The sequence below is a fragment of the Pleurodeles waltl genome, chromosome 10 (genome assembly GCF_031143425.1).
Source record: "Pleurodeles waltl isolate 20211129_DDA chromosome 10, aPleWal1.hap1.20221129, whole genome shotgun sequence".
Lineage (NCBI taxonomy): Eukaryota > Metazoa > Chordata > Amphibia > Caudata > Salamandridae > Pleurodeles > Pleurodeles waltl.
Window position 1 is genome coordinate 71,766,963 of NC_090449.1, and position 27,305 is coordinate 71,794,267.

The 27,305-nt window shown below is 42.9% G+C and overlaps 1 protein-coding gene across 1 annotated transcript; it reads left to right on the top strand.

The window, feature by feature from the left end:
• Window positions 1-275: 275 nt before the first annotated feature.
• LOC138262375 (uncharacterized) lies at window positions 276-27,305 on the top strand. The gene is made up of 4 exons (XM_069212273.1): window positions 276-587; window positions 4,434-4,565; window positions 20,383-20,490; window positions 27,012-27,305. The coding sequence occupies exons 1-4, from the start codon at window positions 483-485 to the stop codon at window positions 27,303-27,305; spliced, it is 639 nt and encodes a 212-aa protein (XP_069068374.1). The 5' UTR covers window positions 276-482.

A 27,305-nucleotide genomic window follows, 5' to 3' on the forward strand; every position in this document is an offset into this window, starting at 1 on the left:
CCGGTTGCATTGCAAATGCTTGTTTTTTTTTAGCTATAGGCACGAAGAGTTTAGGTGATTTGCTCAGTATCACAGACTGTTGAGCCGATTCCGTGACTCGGAGCTCGTTCTCTAATTCCAAAGTCGCTAAGCGCATCTCCACCCCCAAATTTGTGCAACGCTCTACAACCTGGCCCACCCACCGCACAAATGTTAATTGTATTCATTAAAAGTGGTTTATATGGCGCCAGGATGTCGTGAAATAAAAACACCTCACATTTGCTGAATTCACTTCCCACCTCGCGGCTTTTCCCGCCCGCGCTGCAGGTGGAGGCCCCGCACAGAGGCCCAGGTGAGATGCCCCGCTCCCCCCTGCCCTCCCGGGGGGCGGGCACTGCCTCTCGCACAGGCCTCGTTTGTTCCAGGCCCGGCTCTCGGGTTTCGCCTCCCCCAGCGGGCGGGGGGTCCTGGTACCCGGTGCCGATGGACGCGCCGTCCCAAACATGCGCAGCCTGCAGACCGTGTGGGAGAGCCTCGCCCGCAGAGTGTCCCCGGCCTGGAGACGGAGAATGGAGGCCAGGGGCGGCACGGAGGCCAGCGGCACCCCGGTGAGTCTGGGGAGTGGAGGGGCGCAGGAGGAGAGGTGGTCTGCTGAAGGGAGTGTGATCTGGTGGCGGAGAAGTGGTCCAGTGCAGAGGAGCGGGGGATCAGTGGTGCAGATGTGATCTTGTGGCTGTGGGAGGTGTGGCCCTGTAGGTCATATTTGCCATTTAGGAGGAAATGTGGCCTAGTGGATTAGAGGTGGTCTAGTGGCAGAGCCGTTGTCTAGCGGATTAGATGTGGTGTAGTGGGGGAGCTGTTGTGGGAGATGGCGGACCCATGGGGGGGATGTCACGTGGTGTGGTAAGGGAGAGGTGCTGGAGGAGATGTGGAGTAGCTGAGGGGACGTGTTCTAGAGCAGGAGATGTGGTGCAGTGGATGAGATGTGGCGTGTATCTCCACATCTCATCTCACCCCTCTCCCCCCCTCGTCATGTTCCCTGGGCTGGACTGGAAGGGCTGGGGCTGTGGCCTGACCTTCAGCCACAACAGCACAGTATTCCTGCAAGGGCAGTTGCAGCTCTGACTTCTCTCGGTGTGTCGTCTTTTTTGCTTTAAACAATCTCTGCCGCCTTCCTGTCTCAGGAAATACATCGTCAGTGGTAGTAAGCGCTATATAAATACAATTACAATATTGCATCCCACACTCACCAACAAATAACAACAGGGTTCCCAGCAACACTTTCACTCAAACTAAAAAGCCAGAATAAGTACCCATCAAATGAGAGTTAAAAGATAGTGTCATGCCAGAAGAATTTTGACTTCCATAAATGTCTATAAAATTAGCCAAGTATATTAATTAAAGTATAACATACATTTTAATTGCATTTTGGCTTTATTTTTTTGGTGTCGTGAAGACATCGATATTTGGCAACACTATTTACCATAAAGTGCACAAAGGATACATTGCATTTTGACACCAAGGAAAAAAGAATGTTCCATTCTGTAATATGCATGTTATAGTCAACTGCATATATTAGTAATTTGGACTATTACTGGGCCAAGAGGAGACATCTAAACACAACCTACATAGAGGCTGAATTCCAGTATGGGTTTCTCAAACTTTCATCTGTCTGAGACTGATAACATGGACATCACTTATGGCAGCACACGTCATTTACAGCGATGATTTTCATATCACTAGTTCCTTTCTGAGGGCAGATGTGGCTCTCTCTGATCAATTACCAGGGGCTGAGATTTATGCAAGCTTGCCATCAATCAATGTTTTGCTTTCTTTGGTGGGACACTCAAAGCACAATGGGTGTGCCCAGACCTGGATCCTATGCTCGATGTGCTATAGGACTGAAGCTGGACCATACTGCTGAGGCCCAAAAAGGCCGAAACTGGTTTAGGGTTACTTGTGTTCCCATTCATAGGGTTCCCAGCCTGGTTTGGCCTAGATCAGGTGTTCCCAACCTTTTCTTAAATAACAGCAACTTATGTTCAATGATATTTATACCGAGCTACTAATATTTTTGGCGTGGTGATAGTGATCAGACAAGATTATATTAGTGGATACTCCATGCAATATTACCCACAGGGATCCCCTCAGTATTTCAGGCAGAGTTTCCATCAGTAATGTAAAAAAGGCTTTATCAATTAGGACTGCTTCTACGTGGTTTTTACATGGCAACCACAGCTGAAAAACCCCTGGTACCAAGGTAATAACATTAGTAATAAGTCTCCCATGATTTATTACTTGAATAAAAGTTTTAAATATATTAAATATATTTTGGAAATCCAGGCATTTTTCTTTGATCATCAGGTAATGAGTTCTCAAAATACACATAATTTCATCCCAAACACACACTTTTCAATTTTTGGAAGCTTGTAATTTGGTAGGTTGCGCTGTGCACAGGAAAGCTCCTTATAGACAACTGGAGAGCTACCAGTAGCTCACAAGCTACTCGTTGGAGATGCCTGCATTCGAGAGTGTGGACCAACAGTTTGGAGGATGGCTTTGACAGGATAACATGGTGCCAGATAACTCAGCTGAGTGAATCTGATCTCTTACGTTTGAGGCAGGTGGTTCTAGAGCAGTGGTCTTCAAACTTTTTAATGCCACGCCCCGTAGTTGAAAAATAAAAATCATTGGGCCACCCTGAGAATTTTTCACTATTATTTTATAAAGATGGCAATGTTTAAATATGTCTAGACCTATTTAAAAATTGCAGTTAAGTACTGTTACCTTTTACAAAATGCAATAACAATTCTGCTCAAAACAAAGGCCTGTTATCTGTATAATGCTGCTTTTGGCCAGAGTCTGGCGGCCCCCCTGGGATCACTTGAGGCCCGTTAGGGGGGCCTGCCCCCCAGTTTGAAGACCTCTGTTCTAGAGCTACCAGGAATAAGATGAGTTGTGGAATCTAAGATCATAGAGTATTTGGGTGTGGCAAGTGTGTTACATATATTGCCCCTGGAAGACTTTAGAAGTTGTTTGTTCTCAGGCATGTTCAGGAGCAGGTATCTGAGTGAAGTATTAAGTGGGGAAAGTCAGCAGAACAGTCACTGAAAAGAGAGTGCCCGTGGAAGACACGATTTAAAAAAAAAAACCGTATGCATGTCATTTTACACCAGCTTAGTGCTGTAAAGTTCATTTTGTGAGGTGGGCGAGAGACTTGAGCTTTGGCTAGGAGGGGTCTCTACTGAAGAAGCAGGCACGTACTCACAATCCTTGTGGATGGAGGAAGTAATATATAAGTGAAACTCAGAAAGGTTGCACTTGCATGTAGAGTGAATTATCCCCAAAGATGTACATATAGCAGATACAGAGGTGGCTGGATAATTCTATGCATGTCTTATCTCAATCAAAACCCACTTTTGAGAAAAAACGGAAAAACGAACGACTTTACTAATAGTTCTCACTGTGGTTAAAAAAATCTGATAATCTGTCAAATTATAATAGTAACATGTTTTCGCCATTGGTTACTGTCTTGTTCCTGCACTTGCGCTTTTTCTCGTGCAAGCTTTAAAGCTTTCATTGTGACTGAGCAAAGCTGGCTACAATGGTAACTGGATATCACTAACACAAGCCACTTTCTCGCTTATATATTTCAATAGCACTACCGGAGTAGCACACGCGAGGCCTCCTGCACACATCCCGCTTATGATACAAGTATAGCATCACTGTAAGGTGATTTGCCAATGTAACTGGAACATAAGTATTGGGCTCCAGGTATCACCTTCGGTCCAAAAATGGGATTTGACATGCAAAACAATCTGGCAAAGGCAAAAGGTGGATGAATTCCTCGCTTTTGACGCTGTACAGCGCTACACACTATACACATACCTATACATGCAATCACTACTGACCCATTCTCTCAAGGTACCAGACATCCACACGACTGGAGCTGGCAGATAGCCACATTCCTAGCAGTGCACATATGGGGACCCAGACCCTCATTTGAAAGTTCCTTATCCACACACAGGCCACCTCTGCAGAACTGAGTATTGGTGGGAAATGAAGTGCAAGAACCCCTGTGGAGCTCCCTTCTTACCTTCAAAGGCAAGCAGGCCATCAGTCTCTACAGGCTCCCAGTCCCTTGTAGAAATAATATTGTGGCATGACCTTTGTTCTACTTAAGCAGACTGCAGCCACTACCAAGGGTGAGTGACGAGGCCATGGAAAATGACATCCCACTGGTTGCTCCCCAACAGACATTTGACGATATGTCAACATACAGTGTTGGCCACATGGACACAAGCATACAAGCTGCCAAAGGTGACCATGTAGTTTTCCAACAAAATACCTACTACAATAAACTGAAAAGGCGATGCAAGTGAGTGAATTATACATAAAATGATTCAACAATGTGCCCATTCTATACATTCCTCTGTTTTTTTCCATCCTGGTAGGGCAGAGAGACGGCTGAGGCACTAAAACCCACGTGGCGGATATTTTGGGCATTCATAGCAGTCATTTTGTTCCTTGTTGTGGTCGGTGTGACAGTGGTGGGCATCCTGGGCTTTTTGGACAAGAAACCAAAGGTAAGAATTCTCAGATTATCCCATGTGGGTGTAAAAAATGTAGTGTAATTGCCAATCAGGGAGGTCTCTACCCGATTATGCCAGATAGGGAACATGTATTTTTTTTCTCTTAGAATACAATTTTGTCCTGACTTCCTGTATCTGACTTTGGGTGCCGTCAGATTCAACTTGTGTGTCTAAACCACGTCTGCTTTACAACTCACTTATGGATTGGCTGGTAGGGTCTCACCCCAGTAATGAGATGTACATAGATAGATAGATAGATAGATAGATAGATAGATAGATAGATAGATAGATAGATAGATACACACACTCACCACATCCCCTCTCCCCATTTTGTCAGCCCTCAGATTGAGAAAGTGTAGATTGCGCGCTTCTTAGAGCTGAGCCCACTCACAAGGACCCTTATCTTTCCTGTATTTTCTTACTCCCCCTTAGCCTATTGGTGACACTCTTTGACTGACTGGGACGTTCTGCTATCCCTACCGCATATGGGCATCCCAGACAAAACTGTGCTATCCCTTACAAAGTGGTTGCATCATGCTCTACTTGACATATTGTCTGAGCACTTGACACCCTAGAGTCTGGGCATGGAAAAATAAACACACACCTGGTGGCGTACTCTGGTGCTCAATAACAGGTGTTAATTGTTACCAATTGAGTTGTACTCTTTTGATCAACCCACAAGGATGAAAGGCTCAGTGAACGGTGGGATTTGAACCTGTGACCATGACGTCAAACACAGATTTCTAGAGTGGGTGAATTATTCCACTGAGCCACCAGACCACGTGCTCATTGTCTAATGGTGACTGCCTTTGCCATATATGCTCCCTCACAACTAAACAGTGGCTGAACCTACAATAACGGTGACCCCAATATATAAGCACCATTTTGTATATTCTGACACACGTGATATATCTGCGAGTATCAGTGTCAGGACATGTCATAATAGTAGCCCTAGCCAAATAGTGACGATTCTTAAGATATTGTGTCAAATTGTACATCACTAGGGCTATGCCAGGCGTAGTGCTCGTCCTGTCATCATGATACTGCTTCAGCATATCGTCAGCCAATTATTTGCAGCTATCTCTACATAATAGTAGGCTTTGCCTCATAATGACAATCCTTGACATATTGTGGCATAACAATTTTGGCTTCCTCTTCCGAAAATTTGGCTATGGCATTACGGTGTTCTCATTGACATATTTTGGGCCCATCTGACATAATGGTAGATGGTGACCCAAGTTGAAATATTGGGCACCTTTGGGCAAAATTGTCATTCCCCCTGTCATATTGGTAGTCTAGGGATGCGGATGCCTGCTTGAACGTGCTGTGGCCATTTCTTACATAAATGGGATTAAAAAAGGCATAATATTGGCCCTGGCACCCTGACATATTGTTTTCATCTTTGACATACTGTGGGCATTCTTAACGCAATCAATCAAGCAATCATTTCTAGAGCGCACTACTCACCCATATGGTCTCAAGGCGCTAGGGAGGGTCCTCAGAGATCAGTTGAAGAGCCAGGTCTTGAGGTCCTTCTTGAACTGAGGCAGCAATGGCGACTGTCTGAGGTGTGGTGGTAAGGTGTTCCAATCTTTAGCTGCCAGGTATGAGAATGATCTTCCTCAAGCCGAGGGCTTCTTCATGCGGAGTACGTTGACAAGCGACTATTGGGACGAGCGGAGAGGTCTGGAAGAGGAGTATCAGGTGATGCTGTGGTTGAGACAGATGGGTAGGCTGTTGTGGAGGGCTCTGTAGGTGTGTACAAGAGTTTGAAGTTGATTCTCTTCTCAATGGTGAGCCAGTGAAGGTTCTTCAGGTGTTCTGTGATGTGTTCTTGGCGGGGGATGTCTAGGACGAGTCTGGTGGAATTTGTTTCAGCTTGTTCCTGTTCTTCTTGGAAGTTCCAGCATAGAGGGTGTTGACGTAATCGAGTCTGCTTGTGATTAGGGCGTGTGTCACTGTTTTTCAGCAGTCGGGTGGTATCCATCTGAAGATCTTTTGGTGGAGTCTGAGGGTGTGGTAGCAGGTGGAGGCGATGGAGTTGACCTGCCTGGTCATGGTAAGCGTTGAGTCGAGGATGACGCCGAGGTTTCTAGCATGGTCAGACAGATGAATGTGCTGTTTGGGAGGCTTATTGCTGGTCTTGGATCCTTATTGCCAGAGGGCTCCTCATGTAGCATCTGCTATTGTTAGCTAGTGTAGAGATATGGCATAATGTATTAAACTAATGTTTATAAAATTACCTTTACTGCTGCCCAGTCCTGAGTCTATATGATTATTGTAACCTCTCTGCTTTCTGTTCTTGCATGGTCTTTGTAAACCAAGCAGTGGCACTGCTACATGATTCTCTAAGATATGTCTAGTTCTGCCTCTGGCCCTGTGTCCTATGAGTGGGGCATTAGCATAACGTTTCCAACCTGGATCTTCCAAGTAGATTCTCAACCATAAAACCTGTGACTAAGAATCTATTAAAGAAATGATGAGTGGGAAAATTAAAGAAAGTGGCATGTATAAGTGAAGAAGGATCCTAAGTACATGTTAAGAAATGCTATACCATTAGAAAATGCATACCCATATTTTTGGAACTGCACACCATATACTGTAGCCAATTTTTAGGAAAAAATGTGCCAATAAATGCACTGTTTAACACATTTTTTCAAAGTATTCTTGGGTACGATGAACCCCTAAATATGCCTGGGAGTGATAAAAGTACTGGGCTATTTCAACAATTCCCTCTTCAAAATGTCTAGATTAATAGTCAATTTATGTAGACAATGTACTGTAAACAGCAAGATCTAGCAGAGTTTTTGAAAATGTTATGTTATAATGAACTTCTAAAGCGCTCATACACCGAAAGGTTACATGGTGCTGTGAGCCCTACCAGCGGGATGGAAAAGCTTCTACTCTACGACAGTTGTTCCCAACCTGTGGTCCAGGAACCCCTGGGGGTCCGCAAAGCTTCCTCTGGGGGTCTGCGACTGCTTAGAAAATTGACTATTATTATCAGATTAGGTCCCCAGCTTTCAGTAATGACTCAGTGGGGGGGTCCCTGGATTCCAGTAATGATAAAGCACTGGTCCACAGATGTCAAAAGGTTGGGAACCACTGCTCTACAGGATCTACGGGCGAACCCACAGAGTTCCCATGGAGTAAGTCAGGCTTGCAAGCTGGCGAAACTGACTTCTCCAATGCAAAACTCAGTGTTTCTCAACACCAGTGCTCAAGAGCCCTGCTTTTTTTATCTGTTTAGGAATGGCTGGCAGCCGACTTCTATGTGTGTCTAATGCCACAGTTATGAAAAAGAGTAGGGGAAGTGGACAACTAAAACTACCCGGCTGAAAACAGATCACTGATGCCATAGACAACAGAAGCCCCCCACCCAGACGCAACTTCCCATAGCTTGCCAATGGTGACACAACCAGATTTCCTCACCTTTAACACGGATGAATGAAGGCACAGTCAGAGGTGCGCTCTTTTCATCTATTTATGGTGCTATACACTCTGGGGAAACAAAGTCACCCAACATTTGTGTCTCAGTGATAACTCAAATGCAAAATTATATTCAAAATAGAAATAGCAAAATAAAAGGAAGGTTGCAGACACAATTGGGATGAGGGAAATCAGATATACTTAATTTAACATTAAATATGCTATGGGAATTATAGTGCAAAGATGTGTTTAACTGATTTTTTTTAAAATCAGGTTTTCAAATGTTGTTTTTTAAAGGGAAAGTGCTTACTCTGCTTTTTGTTTCCTTACTCCTTTTTTGCACGAGGATGATAATCACAACTTCCACTTCTCATTTCCACTTGCCCTCTTTTTTTCTTTTTGTTTTTATGTTTGCTTTTCACATGCACCATTTTTATGCTCTTGGCTCACTTACCTAGGGTTTCAAGGTGACTTCAACCACACTTCTACCCTACTTACCCTCAACCTCCATACACATTTTCATCCTAGATTCACCACCCGCCCTTCACCCTCTGTGCACTCTCCACTCACCCTTCTCTTACAATCACTCTGCTCCCTTTACTCTTCCTTCACCCACCATTCAATCCTTGACACTTTTCCATTCACTCTTCTTTCACCATTCACCCTCTCCATCCTTCTGCCCTTCATCCTCCATTTAAACTCTACCCATCACCCCATCTTCATCCCTCAACTTTCTTGCATCCATCATCCTCAAAGGCCCCTTCGCCTACTACTGACTTTCCTCTATTCATTCAGCACCACTAACCCTCCAGAAATTACCAACCTATTCATACTCTTCAATCAATAAACTAGTCTATTTATTCAGCCACTCATTAACTCCCTCATCAATAGACACATTCCAAAATTTCACATACTACTTTCCAGAACTGGGCATAATACGACAAAGTAGCTTCTACAGATCTACATGCACTCATCTAGGTGCAGTCTCCTTAAATGGGAAACACACTCCCGAACAGGCCTCTATAGCTGAACAACAGTTCACATCAGACCTCCAAATGAAATGCCAGTGGCTCCAGACAGAGATAATACTCGGAAGGAGACACACAACACCCTGGAGGTGACCTTCTTAACTAGAAACATGCCTCTCAATGAGATTTCCTGAACTGCACACAGTATACAAAACTGGACACAATAAACTAGATAAGGCATTCAAAACTGGACACGATATGTCATGGATGACCTCAATAACTGGACACAATGCTCCTGGTGGGGCCTACATAACTGTACATAACACAATACAAGTGGCCACCAGAAATGGACACAACAATTCAAGCAGTGCATAAAATACTACACATTAGCCCTTTAGAAATGGATACCTTATAAAAAAAAAGGTGGACATCACTAGTGAACGCAAAACTCCACAAGAAGCCTCCTAACTTAGTTAGACGAGTTGTGCTTTAAGCTGTTTTGGACTGCATGCAGCTTGGCTCAGCTCTTGGATTTGAGCGCAAGGTATTCCATAGCGCAGGGCCCTGGACTATTAAAGGGGCTGGCTTTGTGTTTAAGCAGTTCGAAGGATCACTGAAGGATGAGGTTTATAGTTAAAAAAAAAACATCTTTGTTCAAGTACTGTGGGTGCCTAAAGAATAAAGATGCCTTGGGCCATTCTAGCGGCTTGGTTTGGCAGCCTTTGGAGCCTCTGAATGAGTTTCTTGGGAAGGCCTGAGATGATAATTTTACCAAAGTCAAAGCATTTCATGATTAGTGCTCTTGTGATCTCCCTGCAGTCATCACATTGTAGGAGAGGGCAAATGTTTTTTTGGGGAAGGACAGTTGCATGTACACCCCCTTGACCACTGCAGTGGTCTGGGGGCACTATGTAAAGCTCAACATGTAGGGTAATTTTCAAATTCCTACCTCTGGGAGACACTGGAGGTGTTCAATGTGTTCAGGCCAAAGAAGTGGCAAGGTGCCAGTTTCAAACCATCTTATCACTTGGATTTAGCTCCATTCATGGAGAAGAAACTCAAATCATCCAATGGAAAATACAATCCAAGGATGCAAGGTTGTGAGTCTGGTTTTCAGGGTTGTTCTCCAGCGTATATTCTTTCATAACAGCATGATCAAGGAACTTATCTTCAATAGAATAGATACTTTGCAAGGCTCTCTCCAAGTATATGCATTTGAGCTTAGCTTTGGTAAGGTCAGATCTATATCACAGGGCTGAAAGTCCAGACATGGCTGTACATGTTAAGTGGAGCAAGAAGATCAACAGTAAACAGATCCATTGATTATAATTATCAAAAGCACCATCGATTTCGCCACTTGGCGGATTACAGGAGAGGAAAATTAGTGCTTAAAATATTTGCAAACTTATGAAGATCAGGAGAGGCCCAAAGGACAGAACATTTGGTGGCAGTCATAAAAGGTGATTATGTCAAGAGTAATTACTACATTCTCAAGGAAAATCAAAGCCACATCCCCACTTGGACATGTTATACGATCTTGCAATGAAAGGGAACAGCTACTGCTAAATGAGGCCTTAAAGCCTCATTCAACCATGTTTCTGTGAAAAATAATAGATCAAATTTATAGCCTAAAATAAATTCACATATTTTGAGTTTATGCTGGGAAAGGGAGCGAATACTCAGGTTACAACAGGAGAGTCCAGAAACAAGAACAGTAATTGCTCCAGCAGTGTCAAAGAAAGATTGAGGAAGAAACTGGTGTCTGGTATTCCTGGAGCATTCCCAAATAAACTTTGTCCATCAATGGATATGTCCAGGTTATTTCTAACATTTGTGAGAGTAAGTAGGAGCGACAAAGCCGCCTATAGTATTGAAGAAGTACACCATTTGCCAATAGCCTATGATAGTAGCTTGCAATGCCCAATAGCCTAAGAGAATAGCTTGCAATTTCTACAGGGGAATCAGCAAGGTCTGCTAAGATACTTCACCCTCTTTCAGGGTTGCTTTGGTCTGAGCACTTGTTTCCTGGTGGTTTGTCCATGATGAGAAAATGTTGAATTATGGTTGTTAGTTATATCTTCTCCAACTTCCAGTACGAGAAGTGTCTGCAAAGGCATTTACTTGTTTACCCATACTGTCCATTTTCCTGACATTTTTGTCTGGCGTTGTATAGGGAGTGACAGGATTTCTTGACCTATAAGGTCTGCACTTAAAATGACAGCATCCATATTAACTGGCTTCAGGAGACACCACTGGGTAGTATCCAGTGTCTTAAACATTTCCAAACATGCAACATAAGTACAGATGATTGCCAAGTTCTTCACACAAAAGACATACTTCTTTAAGGGTGAACCCATATTGGAATAGTCCCTAATTGATCTGCGGGCTTATCTTTAAAATCAAACAGGAAACAGTTTTTTTTCCCACTGGTTGATAAGAGTAGGTTAAATTTATCAGGGCTCCATTCTTTCAGGCTGTGGTTCCTTCTAGCATCAAAGTAGATTTCCTGCACCATACTTTTCAAAGACTTTGAGAAGTCCACTGGTGAAATCAACTTAGGAGGAAGAGGGCGGTCTGCTCAGAGTCTGGAAAAATTGGCTGTTTAAGTCCAATACACCAGTAGCTTCTTCTAGTTTCTCTTCTCCTCAGTACATTTTTCACCTTCTTCCTCTTCAGGTTTCTAGCTAGAAGGGGTTTCCTCCTCTGTATTGGAGGCAGAGGAGTAATACTTAAAGGTGAGAATTGTGTAAGCATCTGTTACAATAGTATGACTGACTGTACAGAATACTTCAATGTTTTACACAATAGTACATGAGGTCATCAATGAAAAAGAGGTCCCTCAACAAAATCAGTATGGTGGATGACTGGCTGTCAATGAGGAGGGTGTCATTAAGAATGGCTCAGTGTCAAGATTTGTAGTATGGAAGAGAACCCCAAGGAGTGTATCTGGTTGTCCCAGTTGTCCAACCATTCCGATAAAGATACAGGATATTAATACATCAATTATTAATATGGTCAAAATGGGAATAGTACCAACAGCAGCCTCGGATCGTTGGAATAACCAGCCCGGCTTCTACATGAATACAGCCCCAGAGCCAAAGGATTCTGAGGAGAGTAGAGTAATATTGCCGAGATGAAATGGAGGCAGGATGCCCTCAGAGGAACAGCAGCATATTTACATCAAGAAATGACATGTTTATCAACATTTTGCACATTAGACGCTGCAACGTAGTCGTGAAATAGTCTTTTCTGGAGTATGACACACTATATTTTGGAATAACCTGGCCCTGGCTAGACATCATAAGAGTTTTACTCATCATATGGCCATTTGGAAAACAGGATCCCCTGTGTATACAAGGGGTCTCCAACCTGTTCTGTAGTAAAAGCTACTTAATTTCATAGAAACGTATCCCAAGCTACTAATATTGTTAAAGTTTTAATAGTGACTACATAAGAATGTATTAAATAGCGGCCATATGCAAGATTACCAGCCGTGATCACTTCAGTGTATAAGGCAGGGCTGCTAGCAGAAATGTAAAAAATGCTGTCTCGATGTAAAATGCCTCTGCACAGGTTATACATAACAGCCATAGCTGTAATGCCCCTGGCACCAGCTTAATAATATTAGTAATAAATCTCCCCAACTCTGCATGATTTATCAATTCAATAGAAGTATTACATTTATCTTGAAATCCAAACATTTTTCTCCAAACATAGGCTTACGAGTTCTGAAAAGACACACATTGGCACCTTCAATACCCACTTTTCAATATTGGCATGCATACATTAATTCACCCAACCAAAAACCTCTAACTTAGTAGGCTGGGTTGGGCACAGGAGAGCTACTTACAAGGAGCAAGAGAGCTACTAGTAGCCTGGTCCATACTATAGGGACAAGTATATTCAGATGAAGTGTTCCAGACCATGCACACAGTGGGGAATTATTCTAAGTTTTATAAGTATAAGTTTCAATGAAGATCGTACAATGCTGAAAAGGGAGCTGCTTTATTCATGCCAAAGTTGACATAGATTTCAATCCTTGTAGCAGGTATCTGTAGTGTCCAAGCACATGCCATCTCCCCTCTACCAAATCTGGGTAGATTTGATGAACACAGAGGAACAACATTGATAAACTGCTGTGCAAACACTAAAACAGGCACCTTACATAAGCATACCACAACATAAGCACCAACAGTACATTCAGTTTTCAGTGTTCAGTTTTACTAAAACCTTTTCTCACCCAAGGAATTTGTGAAGTAGCAGATCCATGGTGCGTCTTGAGACAAGAGGCTTTCTTTAAAATCTGCAGAGTTGCATCTCACTATGTTCACTCTGTTTTACAGATCGCCCATCTCACCTTTAAGAATCTCCAAGGTTTACAGACAAACCAATCTGCTGTTACGGACACACTAAGGAACACTGTCACTTACTGTGTAACGTCTTCGAGGAACCAGACGTCTGTGGTGCTGTTCGACAACAAACATGTATGTGCAGATATGAATAATTATGCGTTATGCTCAAAATATTTTTTTTAGTTTTTCCTTTTCCTCATGAACCCCAGAGTTCATTCATATTCATCACCAACGAGTTCACACTCCTATTACCTGGCTCTTGCCATTATCTGTGAGTCCCATGTTCTCATTACTTTCACTCCAATCTATTTACATTTTGGGCCTCTTCAACGCTTACACTGCACTGCATATGGTAATAATAATGTTGCATGGAAAGTGATCTACATAAAAAACTTTGGATACAAGTTAGATATAATTAGCAAATGTTACTGTATTAAATACGGAATCATTCTATCCACCCCACTGTGCCTCTAATTAAGGTAAGGTGCAATATCAACTTCCTTGACCCTTCACATGAGGGATATTAACATGCTTAACAACTATAAAGCTATAGTCACAAGTGTGGGGTGTAGGTGACAGTGCGGATTCCTACCTAAGTTCCTAACACAACTATCATAAGGTAAACGGGGAGTGGTTTTGCTGAAGATCCCAGGGCAATCAGATGGTCATTTGTCTATGTGTTTTCCCAGAGATACAGTGACTCAGGCCTCAGGACTAATAGGCACCATGTGAAGCTACATTAAAAGTTTATGCATCAGCACTCAAGTTTTCTGCTTATCAAATGTGCTGATGAGGGGGCTGGCAACAAGAGGACTGTCATTCCCCAACAACTCATAGTGCCTATGCACACAAGGTCTGACACTCTGTCCTGCCTCTTTCAACATTCCTATTTACATGATTTGTATGTGTTATATGTGTAGTACAAACCTAGCCTAGTGCAAAGGACTGGATGCTGAGAAGGTCTGCTGTGTCTCCTTTTTGATTGCCTGAGGAAAGTGTAACTGCTAACAGTAGCCTCGGTGCTACCCTTCACAGAACAGTAGATGAAAAAGATGTCAAGTGTCTCCTTTAAAAGGTCTCAGAGAATAGGGAAACCCCAAAAAAGACAAAGAAACTCCTTTGGAAATCATATGGCTCTTGATTGAAGGTGATGATCAAAACTGAAGAGGTCAGCAAGGCACCAAACACATCCTACTATCAGGAAGTAGCAAAAAGCCAAGCAAGAATCCATGTGATTAAAATCCACATGCTCAATCTGCTGAAAGCAATAAGTAGCACAGGGGAGAAGAAAGTGGTGCTTAGTAAAGAATTTTTTGCCTTATTTTTCATCTTCTTCTCATGCCTGCCTCCCTTACATTTGATTAAACAGGAATTGACATAATAGGAAAAGACTATCTTTAAGTGGGAACCTCGAATAACGTTGTATGGTCAATCCACAATCTTGAGAAGGACTAGTTATAAGGCTTGTCCACATACCTTTCAGAAAATCATGGTGTTCATTTGGAGATCGAAGAAAAAGCACAAGTCTGACATTTTCCATTCCACCTAGATTCTAGGACCCTGCTGAGTATTTCATGCCTGCCACTCCAGGCAACTAAATGGCAAAGTAGCCTGTTAGGTATGTCCAGACCATCCTCATTACGTCACAATTATCAGACTCATTAAGTAGGACTTTTGCTCCAGGTCTTTGGATATGAGGAGAATATTTGACAGTTTTCGTTTTTTGGCATTGTCTTTTTTAGTGGTGGCTGGTAAAGTGATAAAGTCATAAAATAATTACTTTTATTATGATTGCAAGCACATTTGTTCAGATTGGGGAAGATCTAAGATGAATGGGCAGGCTGCCGCTTTTGAGAACAGTATTTCTCAAAGATAAACTTCTTGAGCCTTTCCTCATTCTGAAATAAATTGTGTCTGCTCTCTAAGAATAAAAATAAATTTATGCCCCACAACTTTAACACTTCACCAGCCTCCATTGATCTTTTCCCTACATGTTCCATGACTCTGGCTTCAAATTCTGGGCCTAGGAAATCAGTTTGTTTGGTTCCCCCACCGAGGGACCAGTCTGGCCTTTTTAAGAGTTTGTATTCAGATTTTCAACAGTCCTTCTGCATCCCAGAGCATCTATTGGTCTTAAGGATAACAGCTGGGGCTGTGTGGACGCAGAGGCCAGTAAGTTTGAGTTGGCCAATCACAGTTCACCTTTTCTGATGGTACAAGGTTAGTGGATCTCCCCTGGCCTGTATCTCACAATGGGCTGACTATGATGAAAATATTTTGGTGCTTCATAGGTCTGGTGGTAGTAGCCAATAAAGGGACAAATAATTAGTGAATTGTGTACAGTCAATGGTAAGGATTAGTAAGAAGGCACAAGTGTCCCAAACACCATCACAGCCCACCAAGAGGAGGATCTCGGCCACTAGTTCAACATTCAGCTGAAACAGAAATCAGCAGAGGGGCCGGTGAAAGGAACAAGGACATCTCTTGGTGATTCCGTTGGTAATTTTGTCTCTCCATTCAGCAGAGCTCTTTGGTAAAACTCTAACACAAGTGGGTCACTGCTGGTGTAAGATGGCCACAATCTGTACACTTTCTGAGGAGTACTGTGACAATTTGGAAGTAAATGACTCCTGGTTTTCTGGATAAAGGGTTCGTATAGATAGATTCAACTTTGTATAGCGCTTGAAAGGTGTGAAATCAGGGACTATTATTGGTTAGAAAGATCTGGTAGCATCTTTTCAGAGGCAATGCTGGATTTGCAAACTACCAAGTTCTCACATCAGAACCAGTTTCAGCTGGAGCTGTCTCTTGATTCCAGCTAAGTGGCAAGAGTCTCTCCCTACAGCAGGATGTGTTGCTAGGAACACACGGGCACAATTTACAAAGGAAACTTTCCTAGGGGGTGATTCAGCATTTTTCATCAACACTCCTAGAAGGAACAACTGAAGCTTTCCCACAACACAGGGACCCACAGAATATGGAGGGTGGTACTATAGTCAAGCACAGTTCTAAACATTCATCCACGCTCAGTCATGCTTAAAAGGGTTTCAGACATTTTCAACATTTCAATTCTGCTCTCTCCACCTCTCTCTCTTTCCTTTCTCTGGGTAAAGTGTCAAACCTGGGCTGTTGTTGGGCAGAAATCCCTCAGTGGTACAGAAAAGGAAAGCATTGTGGTTATTCAAATCACAGTGCCAGTCACCGAGCGTTCACCTCAACTAACCAGGGACATTACTCCATGGTAGACGAAAGGAGAACGTTGGTTGCTTCTGGAGCAAGCACATGTGGGAGGACAGGCACTGGGAGCTCTTTACACCTGGGACTAACAGTTGAAATATGCCACAGCGCAGTAGATTATAAGGTTTAAAGCAAAATGTTGAAGGGTTGTACAGCTGCAGCAGAGTGTTCTAGATTTTCATCGAGTAAAGCACTCTTATTATTTTTTTGATGACTCACAAAATTTGGAAAGCAGTCTCATACAGTGCCAGCTTAAGGGGTGACAGTCTCATGCCTCCAAATCATTAATGGTCTTAAAAGACAGACTTGAGGGGTTGTCCCTAACCCTCAAGTCTCCTACCAAAATACTTGAATCATGTTAACTGCAATGGGGTGTGGACTTTGATAATCAAATATCTACTTGTCCATGGGAAAGGTTGCATTATAAATCTTCTTGTCCTCTAAAAAAAATCCACTTGTCCCTTTGGTGCCATGTAGTGAGGCAACAAATTATGGCAGCATTCTCATTATATCAGAGCTCTGATAATAGCTTCTATGTTTATGCCAGGTCTAATACTACAGTAGGGCTTGAATACTAGCAATGTCCTCATTCTAACATCTTTCTGCAGATCTACATACTGAGGCTGGAGGTAGCGGTAAGTGATAGTTCTAGGGTTGGAATGCCCTTTCGAGTCTATGCAAACCTACTAAATTCCGTGATTGGAAATTTACTCCTGACAAGGGCAGAAGTAAAGCTTCTTCCATGTATGGGGAAATAAGTGGTTGGAGGGTAGGTGAACTTGTAAATGCTCCACAGATTTCCGCATGGGCAAATCTACCCATGCATATGTTCTTGTGCTAAAATACAGATCACAAATATTTCTTAGGAGTACGATTTCCTGGTCTACTTCTGTAAAGTCTTGTGCCTTCAGGAAATACATGAATCTGCACTAATGCAAAGACACATACCGTGGGTGCACTTTGTGACTTTCTGTAAGAATCTGGCTACTAATTTGGTCTGGAGTGAACCAAGACCTTTCATTTATATTAAAAGTCTATCTATCTATCTATCTATCTATCTATCTATCTATCTATCAGCTGGCTTCATGTGAGTGATTTCAATCTCTTTTTTTACAAGGAGCATATCAGCACACAAAGTAGTTTTATTCAGTGCTAGAAATTATTGTGTTAATCTGTGCTTTATGAGACCCAAAAATATTTTTGCCTTCTGCCAATGTTTGTTACAGTGGTTAGGACCCAGCAGCTCCGACAACAATAAACGTTTACAAAACCTGTCTCAAAACAAGATACGCATTGACAAAACCAAAAGACTGACCACCAATGTCGGTCCTACTGGCTTTGCCATTGCTTGTTTATTTTCATGTTTCCCATAATCTTGTTAAAACAGATTACACCGATTCTTCATTATTGTTTTTTTTTTTTAAATACTAGCATGCATCAACACATTATACTAAATGATACTTCAAAGGAATAGTACCTGAAATTTCACAGTTTTCTAGCGAAACTTCTTTTTCCTAGTTTCACTTTTTGAGACCATTTTAATTTAAAAGCAAAGAATCATCAATCTTGCTTTCAAGCTTATGCAAATATTTATATCTAATCAAAGATTATTCTGGGAGCATTTTACGTGGTCTCATATTGTTAAAATTTTCAAATGTGTACACATTTAGTTTTTTACTGAAACCACTGTCATTAGTGCAGTCCTAGCTTACAGCACCTACTTAGAGCACTTACCCTAATAATAAAGGCTTGGCATTAAAGAACCATAAATACAAGTAGGAACCGCATAAACATTTGCACACACGTATTACCTCAACTGTAGAGGCTTGGCATTAATGAACCATAAATACAAGTTGGAACAGCATTAACATATGGACACAAATATTACTTCAGCTGCAGACAATTCCCTTCCCTGCTCCATAATGTGGCACTATAAACTGTCAGCCAAAGTGTTTGTGCTGCCGACAGTTGGGCCTACCGGTCCCAAGGATAAATTCCGTGATTGGAAATTTACTCCTGACAAGGGCAGAAGTAAAGCTTCTTCCATGTATGGGGAAAAAAGTGGTTGGAGGGTAGGTGAACTTGTAAATGCTCCACAGATTTCCGCATGGGCAAATCTACCCATGCATATGTTCTCGTGCTAAAATACAGATCACAAATATTTCTTAGGAGTACGATTTCCTGGTCTACTTCTGTAAAGTCTTGTGCCTTCAGGAAATACATGAATCTGCACTAATGCAAAGACACATACCGTGGGTGCACTTTGTGACTTTCTGTAAGAATTTGGCTACTAATTTGGTCTGGAGTGAACCAAGACCTTTCATTTATATTAAAAGTCTATCTATCTATCTATCTATCTATCTATCTATCTATCTATCTATCTATCTATCTATCAGCTGGCTTCATGTGAGTGATTTCAATCTCTTTTTTTACAAGGAGCATATCAGCACACAAAGTTGTTTTATTCAGTGCTAGAAATTATTGTGTTAATCTGTGCTTTATGAGACCAAAAAATATTTTTGACTTCTGCTAATGTTTGTTACAGTGGTTAGGACCCAGCAGCTCCGACAACAATAAACGTTTACAAAACCTGTCTCAAAACAAGATACGCATTGACAAAACCAAAAGACTGACCACCAATGTCGGTCCTACTGGCTTTGCCATTGCTTGTTTATTTTCATGTTTCCCATAATCTTGTTAAAACAGATTACACCGATTCTTCATTATTGTTTTTTTTTTTTAAATACTAGCATGCATCAACACATTATACTAAATTATACTTCAAAGGAATAGTACCTGAAATTTCACAGTATTCTAGCAAAACTTCTTTTTCCTAGTTTCACTTTTTGAGACCATTTTAATTTAAAAGCAAAGAATCATCAATCTTGCTTTCAAGCTTATGCAAATATTTATATCTAATCAAAGATTATTCTGGGAGCATTTTACGTGGCCTCATATTGTTAAAATTTTCAAATGTGTACACATTTTGTTTTTTACTGAAACCACTGTCATTAGTGCAGTCCTCCACCTACTTAGAGCACTTACCCTAATAATAAAGGTTTGGCATTAAAGAACCATAAACACAAGTTGGAAACGCATAAACATTTGCACACACGTATTACCTCAACTGTAGAGGCTTGGCATTAATGAACCATAAATACAAGTTGGAACAGCATTAACATATGGACACAAATATTACTTCAGCTGCAGACAATTCCCTTCCCTGCTCCATAATGTGGCACTATAAACTGTCAGCCAAAGTGTTTGTGCTGCCGACAGTTGGGCCTACCGGTCCCAAGGATAAAATAAACATGAAAACATGTTGTCCTTGACCCCAAACAATATGCCCTGGGCACCGACCTATAGGAATTCTACATCTCTGCTGCATTCATGAAAGAGGTAATTTCACCTGCTACTCCTCTGTGACTTACTATGCATGCAGGGTTTCTCTTCAATCTGATCTGGTCCCATTTACCTTTAGCGACCTATGTCTGACAGTGTTGTAACTTTAGTCACCTACGTCTGATAGTGTTGTGACTGCTCTCTACTTCCATTTTCTTCATTACTAAGGTATTTGTGAAGTATTATTGCTTGATCTGCCGTAACTGGTGACCTCACCAGTCCTCTGCTGGTCACGTGGGATTTTGCCCCACTGGCTAAAGAACTCTTGCCCCTAGTTCAAAATGCATGTTTGAGAGAGAATTAAATCACCTAAAGAAGCTTTGTACTTGCACTTTGTCCTAGGAGGAGGCAGCAAGGCATGTATTTTGGCACAGTATAATGGATGGTCTTTGCATAAATTGCAGCTCTGTTTCTCCCTTGTAGGGTCTTGTGTGCTATAAGCCAGCAGAGGAGAAAGCCTGCTTCCTGCGCAAGATTGAGGCACGTGACCTGGAAAACATTCAAATGAGTGCAAACATCTCGGGGCTCGGGGTAAGTGCTGCCATTATAGGCACACTTCTATTTTCACAAAATACTACAAACTGTGCTGGCAACCTGAGACCATTACAGGAGCTTTACATTGGGCCTATTTAAATGGATGTATGCCAGAATATGGTAAAGAAAAATGTGTCCTACAAAAATATCATAGTCAGAATATCTACTATACAACATCGTTAAGGGAGTTAAGAACAGATTTACTTTTCTTAACGCTACATCTAAGTACCCTGAGAATATGTATATCACAGTTAAGTATGGGACTATATTCAGTTAAAATAATGATTTAAACTTCTCCAAGAGTGGCTTGATCATCACTCCTTTACTTGTCCTTTCTCAATAATAACTGCAACCTCTTACTCAGTGGTCTTTCAAATTTCCACTTGCACATTTTAAGATCTATTCAGCAACTTATGCCTTGGTGGAAAGTTTTGATTATCCGGTGTGGAGATTGAGGATGACAGGAGAAAGTTAATTTACCAAGCTGGAAAAAGAGACAACTTTGAGGAATCGTGTCATAAAACGACATTCAATTACAGGTTGTGCATTTTGAAGGACATCAGGCCATGGACAGGGGCCAATGGTTGACAATGTACAAGGCCACTTTACATGGGTGTGAAGTGCTCTCCTCTATACACACTATTGTTTTAAGTTCCTCAAGCTCTTAAGTACACACAAAGCCTCCCGGATCTGGGATACTGAAGTAAACAAAATAAATCTGAGAGGCAGCACAGTGAAATCCACCACTCACCACTGCTCCAGGCTCACCCTCAAATTACCTCCCCCTACTGCTCTTAATACAGGGCATGGACCAAAGAAACGTCAATTTCCTTCCTTGAGTTTTCCCTTTTCTTCTTTTTGGTTACTTGCAACAGCTTGTTTCATACTCCATTTAAAATCCAAACTCCAAACCACGCAAAGTCCTCAAGTAGCTATCACCTGGAAATCAGTCTGGCTAGTCATATAGCGGGCCGTTCACTATCCTGTACTTGCAGAATCCAGTTGCATTTCCACTGTGGCCTTCCTTCCTCTGACATCTTCACCAAGAGGATAAAGCAGGCAGCGCCAGCATACCACCCATCACTCTCTTTGTAGGAGCCACTTTGACTCTCAAAGTACTTTGCAGGGAGCCTTAGTAGTCTACCTGATGCAGTGCCCCCTCATTATGTGCAGAACCCTCAGCTGCACTGAGCGACTGAATGGCTGACGCTAGCTCTACACCATTAGTCTGCTGTTTGCAGCACAGGTTATTCATCAGAGAGCACAACTCCTACTGTTGTTCTAAGGAGCCCCAGAAGATGAAGATGCACCATAGCTCCAGGAGGCCTCTTGTCCAGTAGTGTATTTGAAAGCAGATAAGTTAGTAACATTGCACACTTCTCAACTATATGAGGGACTGGTGGCTCTCACTCAAGGTAGCAGCAAATGAAGCATTTTATAGCATTTTGATTTTGGCCAAGCACTCATCACCATGACCCCAGCCGACTAGCCCTGGTTTGCACCCAGGCCTTTCCTACTTGCACCTCTTGACGCTTATTTCTACCCCGACCACCTCCTTCGCAACTCCAACCGGGTCCTCGGTCTTCTATTCCGCCGTTACACTGCACACACAACCACTGCACCACTTGCTGCTTCTCCTCCACCTGCCCAATCCAGCATCTTAAGAATTACTCCTGTGTCCCCAACCAGTGGCAACAGTCCCACCAATGCTACTGCATACACACCCACAACACGCACAACATACACCCCACCCTCACCTACCTGCTCGCCCACACGCCATAATAGTTTGGGACCTGCTGCACGACCTATCTCAAACCTACTCTTCCTCACCATAACTTGGCTCAACCCAGCATCCACTCCAGACATCGCAGTAACCCTACACCAGGCTACAATATTGCAAGAGAGGACAGAACCAGCAAACCAGAGGAGTACTATCAATTAAGAAGTAAAAATAAATAAACGGCTCCATTACTTTGGCAACTGTCTATAAGACATGGCCTTAAAACTCAGCACATTAGACACAGACACCTTGGGAGGAGCTCTACTCTGCTGAACCCCCCCAGACCAAGATCATAATTGGGTGCCGCTCTTGCAAACATTACACTCCACTGGGGCTTGCATCCAGCTGTTCCATTCTAGCACGCAACCTTATCTTCCACTTAGAGGACCACACTGACCTTAAGACTACTAACCTTCTGGACAACCTGCGCACACTAGAACTCACCGAAAGAGTTACAACCTCCCACAAAGCTGGACACCCCCTCGACTCAGTATTCACTAATTTCTCTCAATAGTATGGGAAACAAGCCCGCCCTGTTCTCCTAGACAGACTACTAACTCTGATGCTTCAACCTGAACTTGCCAACCAGCACAGAACTGAACATAGCAAGACTTCCCAGTGCAACTGGAATGACATCCCTAAAGAAATATGGACTACAGCTTCAGTCACCAACACGAACATGACGACCTAACACGCTTTGTCAAAAACTTCAACACATGGATCACCTCCTGTGCAGACTCCATGACTCTGCTTACAAAAAATACCTCCACATCCTGCTTCAAGTCACAGAAAAGATAGCACACAGAAGACATCCGACTCACAGAGTGCTAGTACAAACATCTGCAGTGCTGATGGTGCCACAAGAACAGTGACAGAGGCACTTACAGATCAGCCCTCTGATCCTACCATCAGGGGCTCAGAACCACCAAGCACTCACAGAACAGATCCAAAACAGCTGCAACATCTCAAACGAAATCTGGAACATAATGAAATAATTCACAACCCCTGCTTCCAGCTTCACAACAGTCACCTCCTCACAGGAAGTCTGTGCTTGGCACTCCCACTACTTCATTAACAAAATCAACACCATTTATCTCAATTGGACCCCTCCACCTCACTATCCTCCACGCCAATGTGCAGGATAACCGGGAAGCTGCCCTGACCTGCCGGCTAGTCATAACCCACAGGAAAGCACTAGCAGGATGGACTGCATCCATTCAGGAGCCCTGCCCTCATTTCAGCTTCAAAGGACGTAACCCCATCTGCACAGCCCTCACACCAATCCTTAATGACTATCACCAGACCCCACCTTCCCAGACTACCGGGAACACACCACACACCTCAAACAATCCAACAAACTTCATCAGCTGCATGTCTGAGGTCAAAAAATTGGATGAATAAGAACTGCCAAAAACTCAACATTGATAAGACACAAGTGGTCATTTTTGGAAAGAACTCCTCTTGCTCTCTGGTCCTTATCCTGGTAGCCCTCAGAGCTGGAACCGACACCAAGCTGAGCCAGGCACCTGGAATCATGAGCAACCATGTTTCTTCCCAAATCTGTCCTTAAATTTCGGTAAACCCCATCTGTTTTTTTCAGTGATTATTCCAAATTCTTTTGCCACTTCCCCCTGGACTCTCTCACCTTTATTACAAAGTAGTATATTTACAACTTCAGAGATCTCTACCATTGTGGCAGTCGTCTCCACACAGAAAAGATTGGCTAGGTGGAGGTGAAGGTCTCTAGATGGATGTGTGTGAACTTCATTTTGTCATAACTAAGAAAATAAGTTACTTACCTGTAACTCTAGTTCTCCAGTATTGGAATCTTTCATAGATTCACATGCTTGAATCCTTCCCCGTCGTCGAGATGGGAGCCCCCGGTACATCAAAACAGCTATACATACATGCTACTGCAATAAAAAAAAGGCCTAAAGGCTTTCACTTTAGTAGCCTATCCTTATCACTATAAGCAAAAAAGGACCAAAGCAAGGCCAGCCAATCAGGCTTCCCCTCCCTCTAGAACCCCCCTTCCCTCAGATTTTCTCAAGCACGAGTGTAAGAGTATCTGAAGAAGACAGGAAAAGGTGAGCTTCCCAGGGGAGGAGGGAGGGTCGCATGTGAATCTATGAAAAATTCCAATACTGGAAAACTACAGTTACAAGTAAGTAACTTATTTTCTTACTCCAGTATTGGAACGTTCATAGATTCACATGCTTGAATCAGAATAGCAAGCAGTAATGAAGCACATTGTATAGCATTAATCCATATGTATACTTATTGTTATATATATATATATATATATATATATATCTATATCTATACACCTTGGAACATACATATATCAGCAAAATCTTTAAAGAAAAAGATTACGTAGGAAAGAATGGCATATTAGATAAACAATAAATAAGATAATAGAACGTTACCCTAAACAGGTAAAACAAGGAATATGAGAGCCGTAAGGAAAGAAACAAACCTATGCAATGTGCGCAAATTAAACTGGGCTGGCGGGAAAAAAGGAATAAAGAACTTACAACAGCTCACCGTTACTGGAAAACATGTTGCAACACCGCTTGTCCTACCGCCATATCACCTTGCCATGCGAAAGTATGCATAGACTTCCACGTGGCTGCCCTGCAGATGTCCTGAATGGGCACTCCTGCACAAAGTGCCATGGATGCAGCCATTTTCCTTGTAGAATGTGCACGCGCTGGATTCTGCAAAGGTTTAACTGCCGCTGTACGACAATAGTTAATAGCAGAGGCTATCCACCTCGCAATTCCTTGTTTAGATAATGCTCGTCCCTTACGTGGAGCACTGAAAGGCACGAAAAGTTGGTTAGTTTGCCTAAACTGTTTAGTTCTGTCCAGATAAAACTTCCGGCACCTCTGAACATCCAAAGAATGTAGAGCTTGCTCCGCTGGCGTCGATGGATTAGGAAAGTAGGTTTTCAGTATCACCGGTTGGTTTGTATGAAAATCGGACGGGACCTTAGGTATGAATTTTGGATTTGTTCGCAAAATTACTCTATCCCTTTTGAATTGTAAGAAAGGATCCTGGATAGTGAATGCCTGTATTTTGCTTACTCTTCTAGCTGAGGTGAGAGCGAGAAGAAGAGAGACTTTCCAGGATAGGAACTTCATGTCCGCCTTGTGGATTGGCTCAAACGGTGGTTTCATTAATTGAGACAAGACCAAATTAAGGTGCCATGATGGAGGTGGAGGCCGCACCGAAGGAAAGGAACTGAATAGACCCTTAACAAACAGTTTTTTGACCACAGAGGAGGCACGTTCTCTGTACACCTATAACGGGAAATCGCTGCTAGGTGGACCTTAATCGAAGAAATCGCCAAACCCGATCTGGCCAGGAGTAGAAGATAAGGTAGTATCTGCTGCGGTGATGATGAAAAGGGATGCACTTGAACCTGAGCACACCAACAGCAAAATCTCTTCCACTTTAGACGATAACATTTGTTGGTACTCTCAGCTACAGCTCTGGCAAGGATGGCTCTGCAATCCGAAGGTGTATCTAGATGCGCAAACTGATGGTGTTCAGGAGCCAGGCTGTCAAGTGAAGTGAAGCCGGATCCGGGTGGAGAACTTGGCTCTCGTTCATCGTAAGCAGGGAGGGCATAACTGGTAGAGGGGATGCTGCAGCTCTGTAAGAGGTGAAGGAGTTTTGTATACCAAAACTGACGAGGCCATGCCGGAGCAATCAGAAGGAGCTTGCAGCGTTCGATCTTTATCTTTGCCAGAACTCTTGGAATCAGGGGAATGGGAGGAAAACCGTAAGCATAAATTCCTGACCATGCCATGGAAAACCCATTCCCCCAAGAGCCCCGATGTGGATCCCGACCTGCGAAGAAATGGCATTACGCATTCTGCGGGGTGGCGAAGAGATCCAGACTCGGTTTCCCCCATCGGGCGAAGACTTGATTCAAAACTCCCTGGTCCAATTCCCATTTGTGGTTGGATGACCGTGATCTGCTCAGGGAATCCGCAATGATGTTCTGTACGCCTGGGACATGTTCCGCTCAAAGGTTTACTTTGTGGCTGATAGACCATTCCCAAATGCGCTGAGATTCTCTCAATAAGAGCAGAGACCTGGTTCCTCCCTGCTTGTTGATATAATGCATTGTCGTTGTGTTGTCTGTCCGGATGAGAACTGAGGAACCTCTTATTTTGGGGAGAAAAGTGCAAATTGCCAGTCAAACAGCCTTCAATTCGAGGTAATTGATGTGAAAGACTTTCTGATGTGGCTTCCATTTGCCTCTGACTTGTAGGTGCTGGAGGAAAGCACCCCATCCCTTGAGAGAAGCGTCTGTAGTTATCACCCAAGGTGCTTGTTGGGGAAGGAAAGAAAGCCCCTTTGCGAAGTGAGACTCCTGAGTCCACCAAGCTAGAGATGGTATCATGGGCTTTGGTATCCTGATGATATAGTCGAAAGACCCTGTGGATTGTGTCCATTGAAGATCTAACTGCTCCTGTAGGGGCCTCATTCTTAGATGACAGAAAGGCACCAGAGGAATGCAGCAGGACATCATCCCTAACAGGGACTTGAAGATTCGAACTGAAACATACTTTCTTTTTTGTAAACGCTTCGCGAGGGAGATGAGCTTTCTCAGTCTGTCCTCTGTAGGGGCTGCATTGTTGGTGGAAGTGTCCAGTACTGCCCCTAGAAAAGTTCTTCTCTTTAAGTGTTGGAATGCTGACTTTTCGCGATTGATCGTTGTGAACAGCTCGATACAAGCTCTCGTAGACTTCTGCGCCTGAGATCTGGATCTGGCTTTGACCAGCCTATCGTCCAGATACGGGAAGACTTGATGATTCTGTCTTCTGAGGAAAGCTGCCACTGGAGCCAAGCACTTGGTGAAGATCCTGAGGGCCGATTTCATGCCAAAGGGCAAGACTTTGAACTGGAAAGGGTCTCTGGCTACTGCAAATCTGAGATACCTTCTGTGGGAGGGATGAATAGGGATATGGAAATATGCGTCCTGCAAATCGAGTGTGGCCATGTAATCCCCCGAATTTAG

What these genes read in the sequence shown, in the direction of transcription:
- LOC138262375 (XM_069212273.1), top strand. Translation starts at nt 483, where the DNA reads ATGCGCAGCCTGCAGACCGTGTGGGAGAGCCTCGCCCGCAGAGTGTCC. An exon ending in CGGAGGCCAGCGGCACCCCG is followed by an intron (nt 588 to 4,433) that starts GTGAGTCTGGGG and finishes CCATCCTGGTAG; the next exon opens with GGCAGAGAGACGGCTGAGGC. An exon ending in TTTTGGACAAGAAACCAAAG is followed by an intron (nt 4,566 to 20,382) that starts GTAAGAATTCTC and finishes TCTCCCTTGTAG; the next exon opens with GGTCTTGTGTGCTATAAGCC.